The 16346-nt window shown below is 41.0% G+C and overlaps 1 protein-coding gene across 5 annotated transcripts in view; it reads left to right on the top strand.

Annotated features, from left to right (window-relative positions):
• Positions 1-16346, top strand: part of VAV2 (vav guanine nucleotide exchange factor 2) — a 460307-nt gene that overhangs the window by 421269 nt on the left and 22692 nt on the right. For all 5 annotated transcript variants that reach the window (XM_056812667.1, XM_056812665.1, XM_056812666.1 and 2 more), the window contains 6 exons: positions 2836-2922; positions 3736-3821; positions 7526-7658; positions 9094-9203; positions 10177-10278; positions 11441-11529. In XM_056812667.1, the coding sequence (XP_056668645.1) occupies positions 2836-2922; positions 3736-3821; positions 7526-7658; positions 9094-9203; positions 10177-10278; positions 11441-11529 (607 nt within the window). The remainder of the gene's footprint in view (positions 1-2835; positions 2923-3735; positions 3822-7525; positions 7659-9093; positions 9204-10176; positions 10279-11440; positions 11530-16346) is intronic.

Here is a 16346-nt window from a genome sequence, read left to right as displayed (position 1 = left end):
AGAAAAGAGGTAAGGGCTAGGCATTTGGGGTTAAGTGACTTTCCCACAGTCATATAAGCTAGGAAGTCTCTAAGGGCATATTTGAACTCAGGTCCCTTAAACTCCAAGCCTAGACACTCCCTCCACTGTATTACCTAGCTGCTCCTCAACAAGTATCTCTAAAGAGTTTACTACTCGATAACATCTGTGCCAAGCATTAAGACCACAAAGAAAGATAAAATCTGGCCCCTGCCCTCAGAGGGTTCACTAATTGGGTGCGGGTTAGGGAGAGTTTAGAGGAGACTAGAAACAACATGCAAAAACTTGTATTTGTGTTTTTTTTCCCCTATGAGACTATGAGTTTCATGAAGACAGAATTTGTCTTATTTATTTTGTATCTCACTATTGTGCCTCATACCCTACTTTCTGATCTCTCCTTTCATATCTTCCTCTCTTGAACCACTAGGCTCAAGGCCCTTCATCACCCTGTAAACATCTAGTTTCTAGAGTCCTTTTCATTGCTAAATCTCATCCTATTATTAGGACTACTCTGCTTTTAAAATGAAAATGGGGAGAAAATAGAACCTATAGGATCCTAGATGTAGAATAAAAGGCCATGTCATCCAACTTCTTCATTTTGAAAATGAGCCAAAAGGCCCAGAGAGGCTAAGTAACTTGCCCAAAGTAGCATGGGCAGTAAGCAGTAGAGCTGGTATTTGAACACAGGCCCTCTGATTTAAAGTTTACTATTCTTTCCACTGTGCCAAAATTCAGAACCGTATTATGGAATTTTTCTTCTGTGCAGCTTAACAAAGCCCATATATTGTCAGCTTTCTTGACACGTTAGAAGTTCCTGCTCAGAAACCTGAAAAGGCAAGGTAGACCCCTGGTGCAGTAAGTGATGGGGATTAGTTGGATCCCTCCCCAGGATAGGCAGTTGGCCCCTTTTCCATGTGGTTCGTTTTCTGGGAGTTCTGGGATGAGCGGTGTTGCCTTATGGATTTTACACTCAGGCACTTGCTGGCTTCTCCAGAGAATGAAATTAGATGGAATTGGTTGTATGCCCAGCTTGCCTGTAGCTGAACGAAAATCCTATGGGTCCACTGCAAACTTTCCAGGAAAGAATGGAGTGTAAATTCTTGGTTGGACACAGTGTCCTCTAGTGTCAGCCAGGAGACATGCATCTGTACAGTGCCTTCAGATGGGGTTTCATTCAACCAAAGCTTGTTAAGCGCCCAGTTGGTACTTGCCACTGAGAATACACACAGAGAAGATAGCACAGACTCTACCCCCAAAGAGATCACAATCTATTAATCATTGTTTTTATTTTATTTCTTTAAACTCTCACCTTTTGTCTTGGAATTAATACTTTGTATTGGTACCAAGGTGAAAGAGCAGTAAGGGCTAGGCAATGGGGGTTAAGTGATTTGCCCAGGGTCACACAGCTAGGAAATGTCTGAGGTTAGATTTGAACACAGAATCTCCAGTCTCCAGGCCTAGCTCTCTATCTACTGAGCCATGTAGCTGCCTATTTATCTCTGTCGATAAGTCTGGTTTATTGTGGAATTAAATTCAGTGCAGGAGTGTGCCCTGGAGAGGCTTGAGCAAATTAAGTCCCTTAAGGTTCATTATCTTGTCCAGAGTCAGAGATGGTTATTCAAAATAGTTTTTCTAGGTCCTCTTGGATTTAACTATGCTCCCCTCTACCTCCCACATGCACAGATATGCTTTGAAGAATCTAACCAATATCAGTGTTAATTTTGTAATGTTGTATTAAGCAACAGTCTCCCTGTCTCTAGTTTTGCCTTGCACATACATAGTAAGTAGTTAATAAATTTTGGGTGAGTTAAATTGACTTTTTAAAGTTTTATGAGAGTTGGTATAGTGGGAGAAGTCTTGGATCCAGTGAGGGGACCTTGTATTCTAGTCCCAATTTATGTAGTAACAAGAGTTCAGGGGAAAGGGTACTAGATTTAGAGTCAAAAGATAGGGGTTCAAATCTTGACTCTGTCTCTTGCTGCCTGTGTAACTGTGGGCAAGTCAGTTTTCAACCTCTTGGAGTCAAGAAGATCTAGGTTCAAATTTTGCCTCATATACTTACTGAAAATGTGACCCCAGACAAGTCATTTAACCTCTCTTGGCCTCAGTGCCTTCATTTATAAAATGGGGAGGATTGTGAGTCCAGAATAAGCTAGCATACCATACATACAAATATATAAATGATAGTGCTTATTATTCTTTTCAGGCAACTCTATAAGATTATACATTGTAAGGAAAAGGTGCCATTTTCTTTTTGTAAAAGGGCTCCTCCACTATTTGTAAAAGGAGCTCCCTTCTAAAATCACAAGTCTGGGGATGATGATGGTGGTGATGATGATGATAACGTAAAAAAATAGTTTAAACTAAGTCAAAGATGTCAAACTCACAGCCTTCTAAATCAGAGTAAGAAATAATTGGAAATGTTTAACAAAAAATACAGTACAACATAGATAATGTTAATTTGTGGTTTTCTAAGCTAATATGCAGCCCCAAAGGATGAAGGGATTCTTTTCTATTTGAGTTGGACACTGGCCTAACTGACCTCAATGGTCCCATCTTCCTTGGGATCTATGATTCTTTGAGCCAGCGATGTGACTTGATCTCTCTCCTTCAATTTCTTACTTAATAATTTGGGGGTAATAATCCTTGTTTTACCTGCCTCACAGGGTTGCTGTGAATAAGGATTAGTCACACAGTGAATATGAACATGTTTTATAGAGCTGAAGACACCATTCTTTTGACAGATTGTCAGAGGTTTATTTTTTTCCCAACATACCCAGAGCATACCAGCTAACAGAACTATTTTCCATTTTGAAGGACTTGGCAATGTATATAAATGAAGTCAAACGGGACAAAGAAACCTTAAAGAAAATCAGTGAATTTCAGAGTTCTATAGAAAACTTGGTAAGTCTGAATGGCTTTTAAATCATCCACAAACCTTTCTTGGAATCAAAGCCCAGTGACAGTTACGGCTTCAATGACAATGTAAATGGCAGCTTGAGATTAGAGAGGAAGCCTTTTGCCCTGACTGTTTTCATTTTGGATTGAAGGAGAAGACAATCTCTGTGGAAGATTGAACGTTAGCCGAGCTCGCCTCTTCCCTATCTATACCTCTTCCCCATCCCAAATCCATTTGACGCACAGTATCTGTTTTTTATTTGATTCTGTTTTGCTGCGTTGGAAGCTGGGCAATTTTGTATTGCATATCCATCCAGTGCTCCACACAGCAGCGAGCTGTCAAATGCTATACATAACTGTTTGTTGTTTTGCTCAGGGCTGACAAGTGCCTTTAGAAAACACATTGGTAGAACACTCAGACAGAGTTGGGAATATTTCCCATTATTTGGGCACACTGCTTCACTGAAGGCTGATGGGTAATCTGGCCTGTTGCTGTATTCTGGAGGTGTAAACTCCAAGGATTATTAAAGCCCTGTCCATAGCTTTGCACAAGAATTCTCCAGGTTTAAGTGAGTTTTTAGAACCATATGAAGCTACATGAGAGAGGAGCCCATCCCCAAAGGAGAAGAGAATCTACTGTCTTTGGCTCAAATATTCCTTTCTGTGGTCCTGTCTTACAGCTACTTCCTCCCTGAAACCTTTCCTGCTTGGGAAGTTTTCAATTCTTTATCTTTCCTGAGTGTATACCATAGGGAAGCACAGGGAGTGTACACCACCCTGCAACTTCATATTGTTTATGTTATTTTCCTTCTTTCCTAGCAAGTTAAACTGGAAGAATTTGGGAGGCCAAAGATTGATGGGGAGTTAAAAGTCCGATCCATTGTAAATCATACCAAACAAGATAGGTGAGTTTGGCACTGGGACATGGGGCAGGCATGAAGGGCAGGAGCGGGAGGGACTGACTAGGATCCCTTAAAAGCTGGGCATTAAATGGTATCTATCCTTGCTAGGTTGTAATCTTCATCAACAGCTTACAAGCCTTTTTTTTTTTTAAATATTCCCTTTCCTTCTGTCTTAGAATTGATACTAACTATTGCTTCCAAGGCAGAAGAGTTCTAAGGGCTAGGTAACTGGGGCTAAGTGACTTTCCCAGAGGCACAAAGCTAGGATCTCCTGTCTCTAGGCTGGATCTCTTTTCATTGAGCCAAGTAGCTGCCCCAACATGTCTTAATTTATATTTCTGTGTTTCCTCCAGTCCCAAACACAGTGATTTGTACACTGGCACCTAATTAATGGCTGTCAAGTGGATAATCTCACTGTGAAGCATGGATAGTGTAAATATTGTCTCCATTTTACAGATGTCAAACTGAGTCTGAGAATTTAAATGATTTTCCCAGGATCTACTCAGCTTTACAGGCATTTGTTGGGTTTAAGGAAAGGGGTGGTGTGGGGAAGGAAACTCCCTAATCCCACAAAGAGCTGCTATTGATCATCTTTAGTCAGTCAGTCGACCAATCAACACCTATTGTCTGCACACCTCTAATCTTTTGCAGAAGAAAGTAAGATGAATAAGACATATAGTCACTGCCTTCACAGAGGAACTGAGTCTGGTCTGGAGTAGTAACAATAGATAAGACATATAGCACTTTTAGGTTGGAAAACCCCTTAAGTGTTGTTTCTGTCATCCTCAGATTAATTTTTTTTCTTTTTTTTCTCTCCCTCCTAGTGTTGGGGCAGGAGGGGGGGGAGAAAAAGAAAAAATCCTTATAACAAATAATCAAGTGAAAGTAATTTCCACATTGGCCAAGTATAAAAATCTATGTTTCATTTTATATCCTGCGTCCATCTCTTGATCTTTTAGTCAAGAGGTGACCCTGAGCACATCACTTAACCCCAATAGCTTCTTCTACCCTGGAACTGAGCATCAATTCTAAGATGGAAGGTAAGAATTTTTTAAAAAAGAGAAGTGGATAGCATGCCTTGTCACTGGTCCTCAGGAGTCAGTCATTGCATTAATCTTAAATTCTTAAACCCTTTAAGGATTTAACACTTTACAGTGTTGTAATTCTTTAAAAAATATTTACCATTATTTTTTTTAATTCTCACATTGGTCAAATGCACCCCCCCCCCTTCCAAAAAAAAGGTTTCAAGCTATAATGAGTCCATTATCTCTTATCAGAGGATGGCCAGAATGTTTAATCATGAAGCCTCCAGAATTGTGGTTGGTCATTATGTTGATTAGAATTTTTGTCTTTCAAGTTTTTTATCTTTATTTGGTAAATTATTCTCCTGGTTCTGCTCACTTCACTCCATATCAGTTAATACAAGATTTTCTAGATTTCTCTGAATCTATTCCTACATAACAATATTTCATTATATTCACATCCTGTTATTTGTTCGTTCATTCCCCAATTGATGGGTGTCCCTTAGTTCTTAATCACTAGGGGGGGAAAACTGCTGTAAACATTCTGACACACTTTTTTCTTTTCTTCAGATAGATTCTAGCCTCTTTTTTAATATGTATTTTGAATGACACCATTTATTTTACATGACTATGTTCTAGCCAAATTGACTTATTTGCTATTCTCTGAGCTTGGCATTCTCTCTCGTAGACAGCATATCCGCTATCTTCCATGCCTAACAGGCATTTCTTTCTCATCTCTGCCTCTTAGAATCTTTTTTGTTGTTGTTATTCAGTCATTCAGTCATGTCCAACTCTTCATGACCCCATACACCATAGCATATAGGCCCTTCTATCCATCACTATCTCCCAAAGTCTGTCTAAACTCATCAACTCATTGCTTTCACAATATTATCTCTCCATCTTAACCTCTGCCATTCCCTTCTTCTTTTGCCTTCAGTCTTTGCCGACATCAGAATCTTTTCCAGTGAGTCCTGCCTTCTCATTATGTGGTCAGAGCATTTCAGCTTCAGCTTCAGCATTTGACCTTTTCTCTGAATGGTCTGAATTAATTTAAGTATTGACTGATTTGATCTCCTTGCTATTCAAGGGACTCACAGAAGTCTTCTCTAGCACCATATTTGAAGGCTTCCATTCTGCAGTGCTCAGCTTTCCTTATAATTCAACTCTCACAGCCATATATGGAAAAACCATAGCTTTGCCCACACGGACCTTTGTCAGCGAGATGATGGCTCTGCTTTTTAGTATACTGTCCAGATTTGCCATAGTTTTCCTTCCAAGGAGTGTCTTGTAGTTTCATGGCTGTAGTGGCTATCTGCAGTGATCTTTGAGCCCAATAATATAAAATCCTACTGCTTGCTTCCATTTCTTTCTCCCTCTTTTTGCCTTAGTTTTCAAGGTTGAGAAGTCTACAGGAAGTCTTCCCAGACTACTTCTCTGCCCGCCCTGGTTGTTAGATCTCTCTTTCCTCCTCAAACTACCTTGTATTCACTTCTCAATTTAAGCATTGCATCTCTCAGTAGTATGTAAGCTTTCAAAGCATAAGGACTCCTTTTTTTTTTTAATCAGCTTTGTATCCTTTACATAGAGTCTTGTACATCACCTTTCACCGAGTCTATGACCTCCTCTTTGGTTTTCCTCCCTCCTTCCCCTTTCCAGTCCATCCCCACACAGCTGCTAAAGTAATTTTCCTTAATTACAGATCTGATCATCTCAACCCCAACTCAGTAAATTCCAGAGCCTCCCAAATACAAACTCATCTGTTCAGCCTTTAAAGCCCTTTATAAATTGGCCCCAACCTACCTTTTTAGCTTTATTACAAATTAATCCCCATCCTATACTCTATGGTCCAGGCAAATTGGTCTCTTTGCTGTTGCTCACACATGATCTTTCATTTCTCATTTCTTTCCACTGACCATCCCCAAGGCTTGGAATGTACCCCTCATCATCTCTACCTCTTAGGATTTCTAATTTCCTTCAAATCTTAATTCATGCCACTTTCTTCATGAAGGCTTTTTTTTTTTAATAATAACCCTTACCTTCCATCTTAGAATTAATACTATGTATTGGTTCTAAGACAGAAGAGCAGTAAGGGAGATAAGTGACTTGCTCAGGGTCACACAACTAGGAAGTGTCTGAGACTAGATTTGAACCCTGGACCTCCCATCTCTAGGTCTGGTTCTCAATCCACTGAACTATCCATCTGCCCCCCAAGAAAGCTTTCTTAAAAAAAAAAAAAAAACCCTGACCTTCTGTTTCAATCAATATTAAGTATCAATTCCAAGGCAGAAGAGTAGTAAAGGCTAGGTATTTGTGGCTACACAGCTAGAAAGTATCTGAGGCCACATTTGAACCCAGGATCTCCTACTTCCAGGTCTGATTCACAATCCACTGAACCACTACGAATGCCTTCCCCATCCTGCCACGATTACCTTATATTTATTTTGTCTATGTTCGTCCTTATACCTATACAAGTACATGTCATCTCCCCCAAGGGAGTGTAAGCTCCTTGGGGGCAGGAGCTATTTCACAGTGGTCTTTGTAGTTTCAGTGCCTGGCCTAGAGTAGACACTTAATAATTAAATAATGTTTGCTTGGTCGATACTAAGCATTTACTGTGATGAACTGAATTGAATCTTTGTAATGGAAACCTCACTGATTTTCCACTTCCAAATCTCATTGAGGCAGGTATTTATTTTTGTTTGATAAAGTGGTGATTGTCTGTAAGAGGAAAGGCTACAATTACGAGCTGAAGGAGATCATCGAGCTACTCTTTCATAAGATGACAGATGACCCAATGAACAATAAGGACATCAAGAAGGTAGGCAAGGGCCTTGTCTTCACTTGGGGATCCCTTACTTAGTTTTTTTGACTCCCCCCACTCCAAAACCATTCAGCAACTGGTACTTGTTCAATAATCAGTTAGAGTTATCAATTCTAAGACAGAAAACCAGGGTATTAAAAACACACACACACAAAACAATACTTTGCTCACAGTAGTTCTCTGGTAAGAAATCCATTTTATAATTATCCCTTCTTTAAAGATGAGGAAATAGGCTCAAAGAATTTACCCACCTACTAAGTGCTGAAGCTGGAATTTGAACTCAGATCTCTCAAGATTTTAGGTCCAGAGATCTTTCTGTTTTACCCTACTACCTTTAATTTAATTGCTAGAGCATGTACGTAATTGATTTTAAATTTTAGAGTTGGAAAGAAACTTTGTACAACTCCTTATCCTGTCTTTGCCTCATAAAACCCTGGCTCTGGCTTCTCTCCATCCGTATATCTATAGAGCCCACCAACTCTTAGACACAAGAATGTGTAAGAACCTGGGCTTTGCAATAAATTTGGACAATCTGGGCTTTATCTCATAATAATCTTCTTCCTCCTACTTTTCCTCTTCTTAATGCTTTCTAGTCACATGGGAAAATGGTAAGCAACCAATCCTATACCCCTTGCTATTAACTTTGGCTGTATTAGGACCCTGGTCAGTGTTTTCCTTTGGCTGTTTAGATGGTTCCAGAGTGTAATGATCATGACTTATCTATTAGTGGGGGATAGAGGGAAGGGGATTGTGTGTGTGTGTGTGTGTGTGTGTGTGTGTGTGTGTGTGTGTGTGTGTGTGTAAATTTGGCTGAATCTCTCAGTTGAGTTGTGCTTGAAAAATCCTCTTTTCCAGAGAAGTTCTGGAAGAAAGTTGGGGTTCAACCATTTCCTGGCTAAGCCTGAGGTTTGGGGGAGTACAGTATATATAGATTGTGGCAGGGCAATATTTTAAACAGTGAAGCTGTCTCCCTCCCCCCTACCTAGAGTGGGATAGTCCTGACATCAGGCAGTCTTTCTTATGACTTTTTTTTAACCTCAGAGAATGGTGATATTTGGGGTTTCACATTTAGGAAGTGAAAGTAGGTGGGATGAAAAGAATCTAGTGCCTTTTTCTTTTGATCACAGCTTCTTACTGAAAGTTCACCTCCTTGAGGGTGGGGGATAGGGGAGGGATGAATGCCTCTTCTTGGTCTTAAAACCAACCATGTATCTGATAAGGAGTATTTTGAGTTGGCACCTCTGCTGGAACCAAGCAGAGTCCTTCAAGGAGGGCAGGGATGGAGGGGCAGCTAGGGATAGGGCAGAGACTACCAGGGCAGTCTCAGTTGTGCTGGTCTACAGACAGGAACATAAACTTAAAAAGAAGAAGAAAACTCAACTCTACCCCATCCTAACTGAAGGAAGAAACTATTTCTTGTTTAATATTGCAGTGGTCTTATGGGTTCTACTTAATCCACCTTCAAGGAAAACAAGGTTTCCAGTTTTTCTGCAAGACTGAAGACATGAAAAGAAAATGGATGGAGCAGTTTGAAATGGCAATGTGAGCACTGTGAAGGCCAGCTGTCCCCAGTGGGGGCTCCCTTCAGTATCCTTGTCAGAATGCACAAGCACCTCCCATCTCAACATGATGAGTGGCATCTGAGGCTGGGAGGGTTCAGGGCAGTGGAGAGCAGGAGGAGCCAGGGTCCTGAAGGTGGCTTTAAATTATTTTGAAAGCAGAATGTCTGTGTAAGGGAAACTTCCTGATGAAACCATCTCTGAGAAATCAGACACTTCTAAAAACAACTCCATATGGGAGGAGACTTTTTCCTAGTATCTCAACCATAGTTTTAGGGGTGGATTTCAAACAAAGATGTTTATTTTCACAGCCGTTATTGTCTAACCAAAATCTCCTTTTCTGTAACTTCAGTCAGGCTTTGCCTATTCAATGAACAAGGGGTGGGGAGTGTTGACATGGGCAGTGAATTAGAATGCTTTTAGTTTCTTAGAACTAGAAGGGGCTCTTAAAGCACATCTAACCTACCTTTCATCTTGCAAATAGAGAAACTAAGGTCCAGAAGGGGAAGTCCAATATCACACATAAAGTTAGTGATGGGCCTGGGATGAGAATCCAAGTCACCTGACAATCAGTATTAAGCTTGTTCCACTGCATAGAAACAGGTCTTGACCCCTTTGGAGGCCATGGGGTGCTGGGGGGAGATATGTGAGGTATGGAGTCAGAAGAGCAATTGGTTTGGAATCTGAGCTCTCCTTTTTTCTATCTTTATGATCTTGGACAAGCCATGTAACCATTTGGAGTGTCAATATTTCTATATTTAAAAGGGGGGGGGTTGTATGATCTTTGAGAATTTTTTTCTAGCTCCAAGTCTATGGTTGATTCATTCCCTGGATCTTTTAGAGGTCTAGGGGCTCAGAAAGTCTCAAAAAGCCAGGAATGGCTTCAAGCTTGGGGTGGTTGGGGTTTGAGGGAGGTATTGCTCAATGTGACCTCTCTTCTGTCCCCTTTCTGTTAGGTCAAACATTAAACCAGAGAAAGCCAATGCAAATCATCACAATTTCCAGATGTACACATTCGACAAGACAACCAACTGCAAAGCATGCAAAATGTTCTTAAGGTGAGATTCCCCCCCTCATCTGCCACATCAGCCCAACATCTATGAAAAGCAATATAGAGACACAATGCCTCCCTAGTTCTCTAGGCTTTTTGCTCTGAACCATCAGAGAGGGGCATATAACTTACCAAGCTGATTTGGGAGGGAGTGAAAACTTAGATTGAGTGACAGAAGAGATCTTAAAGTTCAATAATCTAACTCCTTCACTTTACAAATAAAGAAATTCATGCCCAGAGAGGTTGGAGACTTGCCTAAGGATCTAGGTAGCAGAATTAAGATTTGAACCCCTGTCCTCTGAATCTAAATCCAGTGCTCCTTCCACTGTGCTATACCTCAGCTGCACCATTCAAATTTCCCAGTGGAAGACTTTGCAAAATGGATTGATGCCTTACTAAAAGTAGTGACCTTCATGCAAAATTGTCCCTTGCTCATTTTCTGTTGGCCTTTAAAAAAAAAAAAGTTTTTTTTTTTAAAGGAAACATTCCTTCATGGCAATGATGCCAAGTTTTAAATTCTCCACCCTGAGGGTGTGTCCTTGAACTAAAACACTGTCTGGACTACCCTAGAGTTAGTTTAAAAATAAATGCATCCATTCATTCAGGAGATATTTATTGAGAATCCACTGTGTGCTCATAACTCTGCCAGCCCTGACCTCAATGATCCTGAACTGAGCTCTGGTTTAAGGGTAGAATTTAGACAGGCAGAGAGGAAGAAGGAGTAGGGCTTTATTCCCAATAGAGATACATCCAGGAGCCAGGATACAAGAGTAGGAATGGAACTGGCATGTGAGAGGGAGTGGATGGAGTTAGGACCAGTGAATAGGTCTGCTTGATTGGAGTAGAAGAGATCATAGGATCATAGATTTAGAGTTAGAAGAGATCTCAGAGGTAAACTTGTTTCACTTCCCTCATTTTACAGAGGAAGAAGCTGAGGCTCAGAGAAGCTGACTTGCTGTATTAGTTAGAGAAGCAATGGGAGATGATAAATGAAGAACTAGATTGCAGTCAAATTGTAGAGTCTTGTGGAATTCCAGTTTGAGGAATTTGAGTTTGATCCCTGGGGTGGGGGGAATGAATGAACTTTGAAGATTTCTAAGCAAAATTCAGAGAAAAATGCAAAGTCTCATTTTTTCCTCTTCTCTTTCTCCACACATTTGCCTATTCAGGGGAACTTTCTATCAAGGCTATCTTTGCACTAAATGTGGGGTTGGGGCACATAAGGAATGCTTAGAAGTGATTCCTCCCTGCAAAATAAGTAAGTAATCTGAGATTTCCCCCCGCCTCCATCATTGCCCATTTCCTTTGTCTAATTCTTCTCTTTCTCTTTTTTCCTCTCTGTCCTCCCTCTCCTGTTCTTCTTTTTCTTTTCCCCTTCCTTCTTTTCCAACATATGTTTTTCAAAAGCTTACCAACTTAAAATAATTTTGAAATCACTCCATTTCCCTCCTTTTGACTTCTTTTATATGTTTTGCTTTCTGATTTTTGTTTATTACTGTGGTTATTAGCATTATTTTTATAATTCACATTATTGTGGCCAGTATCTGTTGTCCAAGATTTGCTTTTAGTCCCCTGTATTACTTTGGGCAAATCTTCCCAGATTCATTTGTATTTTGTATTTATATATTCTATATTCTTCAGATATATTGTATATTTGTTTATATATTGTATATTCTATATAGTCTTCAGATTCCACTTCTACCAAACTGTAGGCTGGAAATAAAAAAATAAAGCAGTTATTTCAGACAAATCCTCATCTCAGAAGACTTTTCAGTCTGAAATCACCCTTCCCAGAAACCCCAAGTTTAGTCATTGGCTCATTTCCTGTACCTTTCCCAGGTTGGGAAAGAGAGGCAGCAGATCGAATTTAGAAACAGCACTTATTTCAGGTGACCTAATATATTGGGGGAGGGGGATAGGAGGCAGGGGGCCACACCAGTGTCCCAAAATCTCTTTATGACTGCTGTGTTTGTCCTTGGAAAGAGTGGAGGCTGTGAAGGAAGGAAAGGTTTAAACTTGTTTTATAGTGGCCCCTGCTGGCAACATTTTTTAATAACAGTAATGAGGGCAAAGAGTTGCAACTTAAACCAAATTCCCAGACTCCTCTGGGATTGTAATGTCTTTAAAAAACAAACAAACAAACAAACTTTACTTTCCATATTGATTCCAAGGCTGAAGAGCAATAAGGGCTAGGCAATGGAGGTTAAGTGATTTGCTCAGGGTAACCCAACTAGCAAGCGTCTGAGACCAAATTTGAACCCAGGACCTCCCATCTCCAGGCCTGGTTCTCTATCCCCTGAGCCACCTAGCTGCCCCATAACATCTTAATATTTCAAAGATCTGTATTTTTAGCCACCCCTGTGCCTCCTCCTACCTATGCAGATTGCAATCATCTATCCCTTCCCTTTGCATAGTATTTGAGCTGTCGATTGTCAAACAATTCATTTTTCACCCTTCCCGATTCCCAATCTACTGAATGTTTTTAAAGGGTTAGATATTTGGCTCAAATGATGTAAAGACAATAACACAATCCTAAACAGCCCCTGACCTCAAAGAGCTTTTGTGCTATGGATGCATGCAACATGTGAACAAATCGGTGTATGTGTGAGTTGCTCTTCCGAAAATTATCAGCTCATAGGATGCCTTCTATAGGCAGCTCAACCTTTAAAGGAGACAGATTTTCACAGCTGAAGGTAGAAAGGAAGTATATTCCAAGCATGGGGGAAAGCCTGTGCAAAGCCAGTCATTAAGGCTTTGTTAAATGCCTACTATATGCTAGCTACCATGTGTAGTGCTGGGAATACAAGAAAAGGCAAAAAACAGCCCCTATTCTCAAGTAGCAAATAGTCAAATGGGGAAGACAATGTGCAAACCACAATGTACCAATAAAATATATCCAGGTTGCTTCAGAGATAATCTTGAGCAGAGAGTACTAGCATGGAGGGAGACCTTCTTGTAGCAGGTAGAATTTTAGCTGAGACTTTAAGGAAGTCAGGGAACAGAAGGGAAACTGGAGAAAATTCCAGGCATGGCAGATAGCCATAGTATACATGGAGCCAGGAGATGGGATAGCATGTATAAAGAAGAACAAGGAAGCTAGGATCAATGGTTTGCAGAGTATGGGGAGGAAAGTAAATTTTAAGAAACCAGGTAAAGGGAGGCAGCTAGATAGCTCAGTGGATTGAGAGCCAGGCCTAGAGACGGGAGATCCTAGGTTCAAATCTGGCCTCAGCCACTTCCCAGCTGTGTGACCCTGGGCAAGTCACTTAACCTCCATTGCCTAGCCCTTACCACTCTTCTGCCTTGGAACCAATGCACAGTATTGCCTAGCCCTTACCAGTCTTCTGCCTTGGAACCAATACACACACTCCAAGGGAGGAAGGGAAGAAGGAAGGAAGGAAGGAAGGAAGGAAGGAAGGAAGGAAGGAAGGAAGGAAGGAAGGAAGGAAGGGAGGAAGGGAGGAAGGAAGGGAGGGAGGGAGGGAGGGAGGGAGGGAAGGAGGGAGGGAGGGAGGGAGGGAGGAAGGGGCAGCTGCGTGGTTCAGTGGTTTGAGAGCCAGGTCTAGAGACAGGAGGTCCTGGGTTCAGATCTGGCCTCAGACACTTCCCAGCTTTGCGACCCTGGGCAAGTCACTTAACCACCATTAGAGCCCTTACTGCTCTTCTGCCTTAGAACCACTGATTCTAAGATGGAAGGTATGGGATTACAAAAAGAAGAAGACTGGTAAGGTAGGAAAGGGTCAGGTTATGAAGCCAAAAAGAGGGTAGTAGGAAGCCACTGGAGTTGACGATAGGTGGGGAATAGGGAACGTGTGGCATGGTTACACTTGTGCCTTAGGAAATTCACTTAGGTAGCTGAGTATAGGATGGACAGATGTAGAAAGACACATGAAGGCAGGACAACCAACCAGAAAGCTACTGCAGTACTCCAAGCCTAAGGTGATGAAGGCTTGTACTGGGGCAATGGCTGTGAAGGAGCATATGCAAGAGGTGTTCCAAAGGTAAAAATTAACGAGACTTGATGATGGATTGGATATGGAGGATGAGAGAGAGTAAAGAGTCAGGTGTCACCTAAGAGAGATGCCTGAGGGATTGGTAAGATGTCAGTGCCCTCAACAGTAAGAGGAAAGTTGGGAAGAGGGGAGGATTTGAGAGAAAGGATAATGAGTTCAGTTTTGGACTCATCAAATTTGTGTCTGTGGGACATAGAGTTCTAGATATTCAGTAAGCAGTTCCTGACTGGAAGTCAGGAGAGAGGTATGGACTGGAAAAGTAGATCTTAGGATCATCAGCAAAGATGATATTTGGATCCATCAGAGCTGATGAAACCACCAAGTGAAACAGTGTAGAAGGTGTGAGAATTTGTTTTTTGTATACTGTATTAATTCCTTTATGTTAAGGAGAATTACTATGTCTATGATTTGAAGCAGAGATTTCATCTATTCTTCTGCTCTTTGCATTTTCTTTGTTCTTGGGAATCCTAAGGAATGTTTTCCTTTTTTAAAACAAAATTTGGTTAATAGATAATGAAGGAGAGGAAGGTTCTTTTCTGTCATACATAGTACATGACCTGTCCACCTTGTGGGGATAGGAAGAGGTGGATAGACTGATGCATTACCTCCTAATTAGCTATCAGCAATTAAGGATGTCTTTGAATGATTAAGAGAAGGGCTAAATAATGAGCTCCTAAAAATCTATTTATTTGGCTGTCTGACCCAGTCTGGTTAACCCTGGTTGCGAGAGAGCTTTAGAGAGGGTTATGATGCTGGCCTAATCAATAAACCTAATAGAATCAATAAACTTATATTCTTACCCAAAAATCAGCCTTGAGATAATTTTAATCATAACAAGGGAGAAGAGAAAAGGCTCCAGGACAGAACCTTGAAAGCTACACGCAGTTTGGAGTCATGACCTGGATGAAGATCAAGCTAAAGAGATAGAGAAGGAGGTTAGACCTGGGAGGAATATGTAGAGATTAGAGTTTCCAGGAGAAGAGGTGCCCCATGCTGTGGGAGGGGTCAAGACGGATGAGGACTGGGAAAGAGCTATTAGCTTCATCAAACAAGATATCCTGGGTAACTTCACAGTGCAATGTTAGTTGAGTTGATGAGGTTGGAAGCTAGACTGCAGAGTGAAGAAGAGAATGAGAGGAAAGGAAGTGGAGTCATTGATTGTATATTGCCTTTTCAAGGAATTCAGTCATAAAATCAGATGATAGCTAGTGGGGATGGACAGATCAGATAAGGAACTTTTAAGAAGAGAGGTGGTGGCAGTGGGGAGAAGAACACTGGGTGGTTCAGTACATTCAGAGCCAGGCTAGAGAAGGGAGGCCCTGAGTTCCAATCTGGCCTCAGAGACTTCCTTGCTGGGTGTGTGTGTGACCCTGGGCCAAGTCACTCAGCCCTCATTGCCTATACTGTACCATTTTTCTACACTGAAGCCAATAAACAGTGTTGATTCTAAGATTCTAAGTAAGGGTTAAAAAAAAAAAAGAATAGAGGAGACTTGGGCATGTTTGCAGAAAGCAACCAATAGGTAGGAAGAGATTAGAGATTAGTGAGAGAATGGAGATGATAGAAGGAACAATCTTTTGAAGAAGATGAGATGAAATGGAATCATATGCGCTTGTAGAAGGATTTGCCTTCAATAAGGAATAGGGCTACCTGTTTATATGAGAGAAGGGTGATGGAGGACAGTGAGTGGCAGAATGGATATGGGGCTCAAACAGATCTTCTGACTCCGGTGTGCTTTTCCCAACATACTATGTGGGCAGAGGATCGGAGCTAGAAGAACTCAAGAGAATCTAGGCTAGTTGCCTTTTATTTCCATGCCCAAAGTATCATACGAATACTCTACCACTTATTTCGCATCTACAACATCATAGCGATACTATGCCATTTACCTCAGTGCCCCAAAAGTTTCATACTAATAACCCTAATAATGTTGTTTAACTTTATGCCCAAACCATCATACCTTGTCATTTATCTCTGGCCAAAACTTATCATACTAATGCCGTGTCATTCCTCTCTGTGCCCAAAGTATCATACAAATGTCATGTCATTTATCTCCGTGCCC

This window comes from Monodelphis domestica, chromosome 1 (genome assembly GCF_027887165.1).
Source record: "Monodelphis domestica isolate mMonDom1 chromosome 1, mMonDom1.pri, whole genome shotgun sequence".
Taxonomy (NCBI): Eukaryota; Metazoa; Chordata; class Mammalia; order Didelphimorphia; family Didelphidae; genus Monodelphis; species Monodelphis domestica.
The sequence above is the reverse complement of the archived record's forward strand: the minus strand, read 5'-3'. Positions and strand labels throughout refer to the sequence as shown.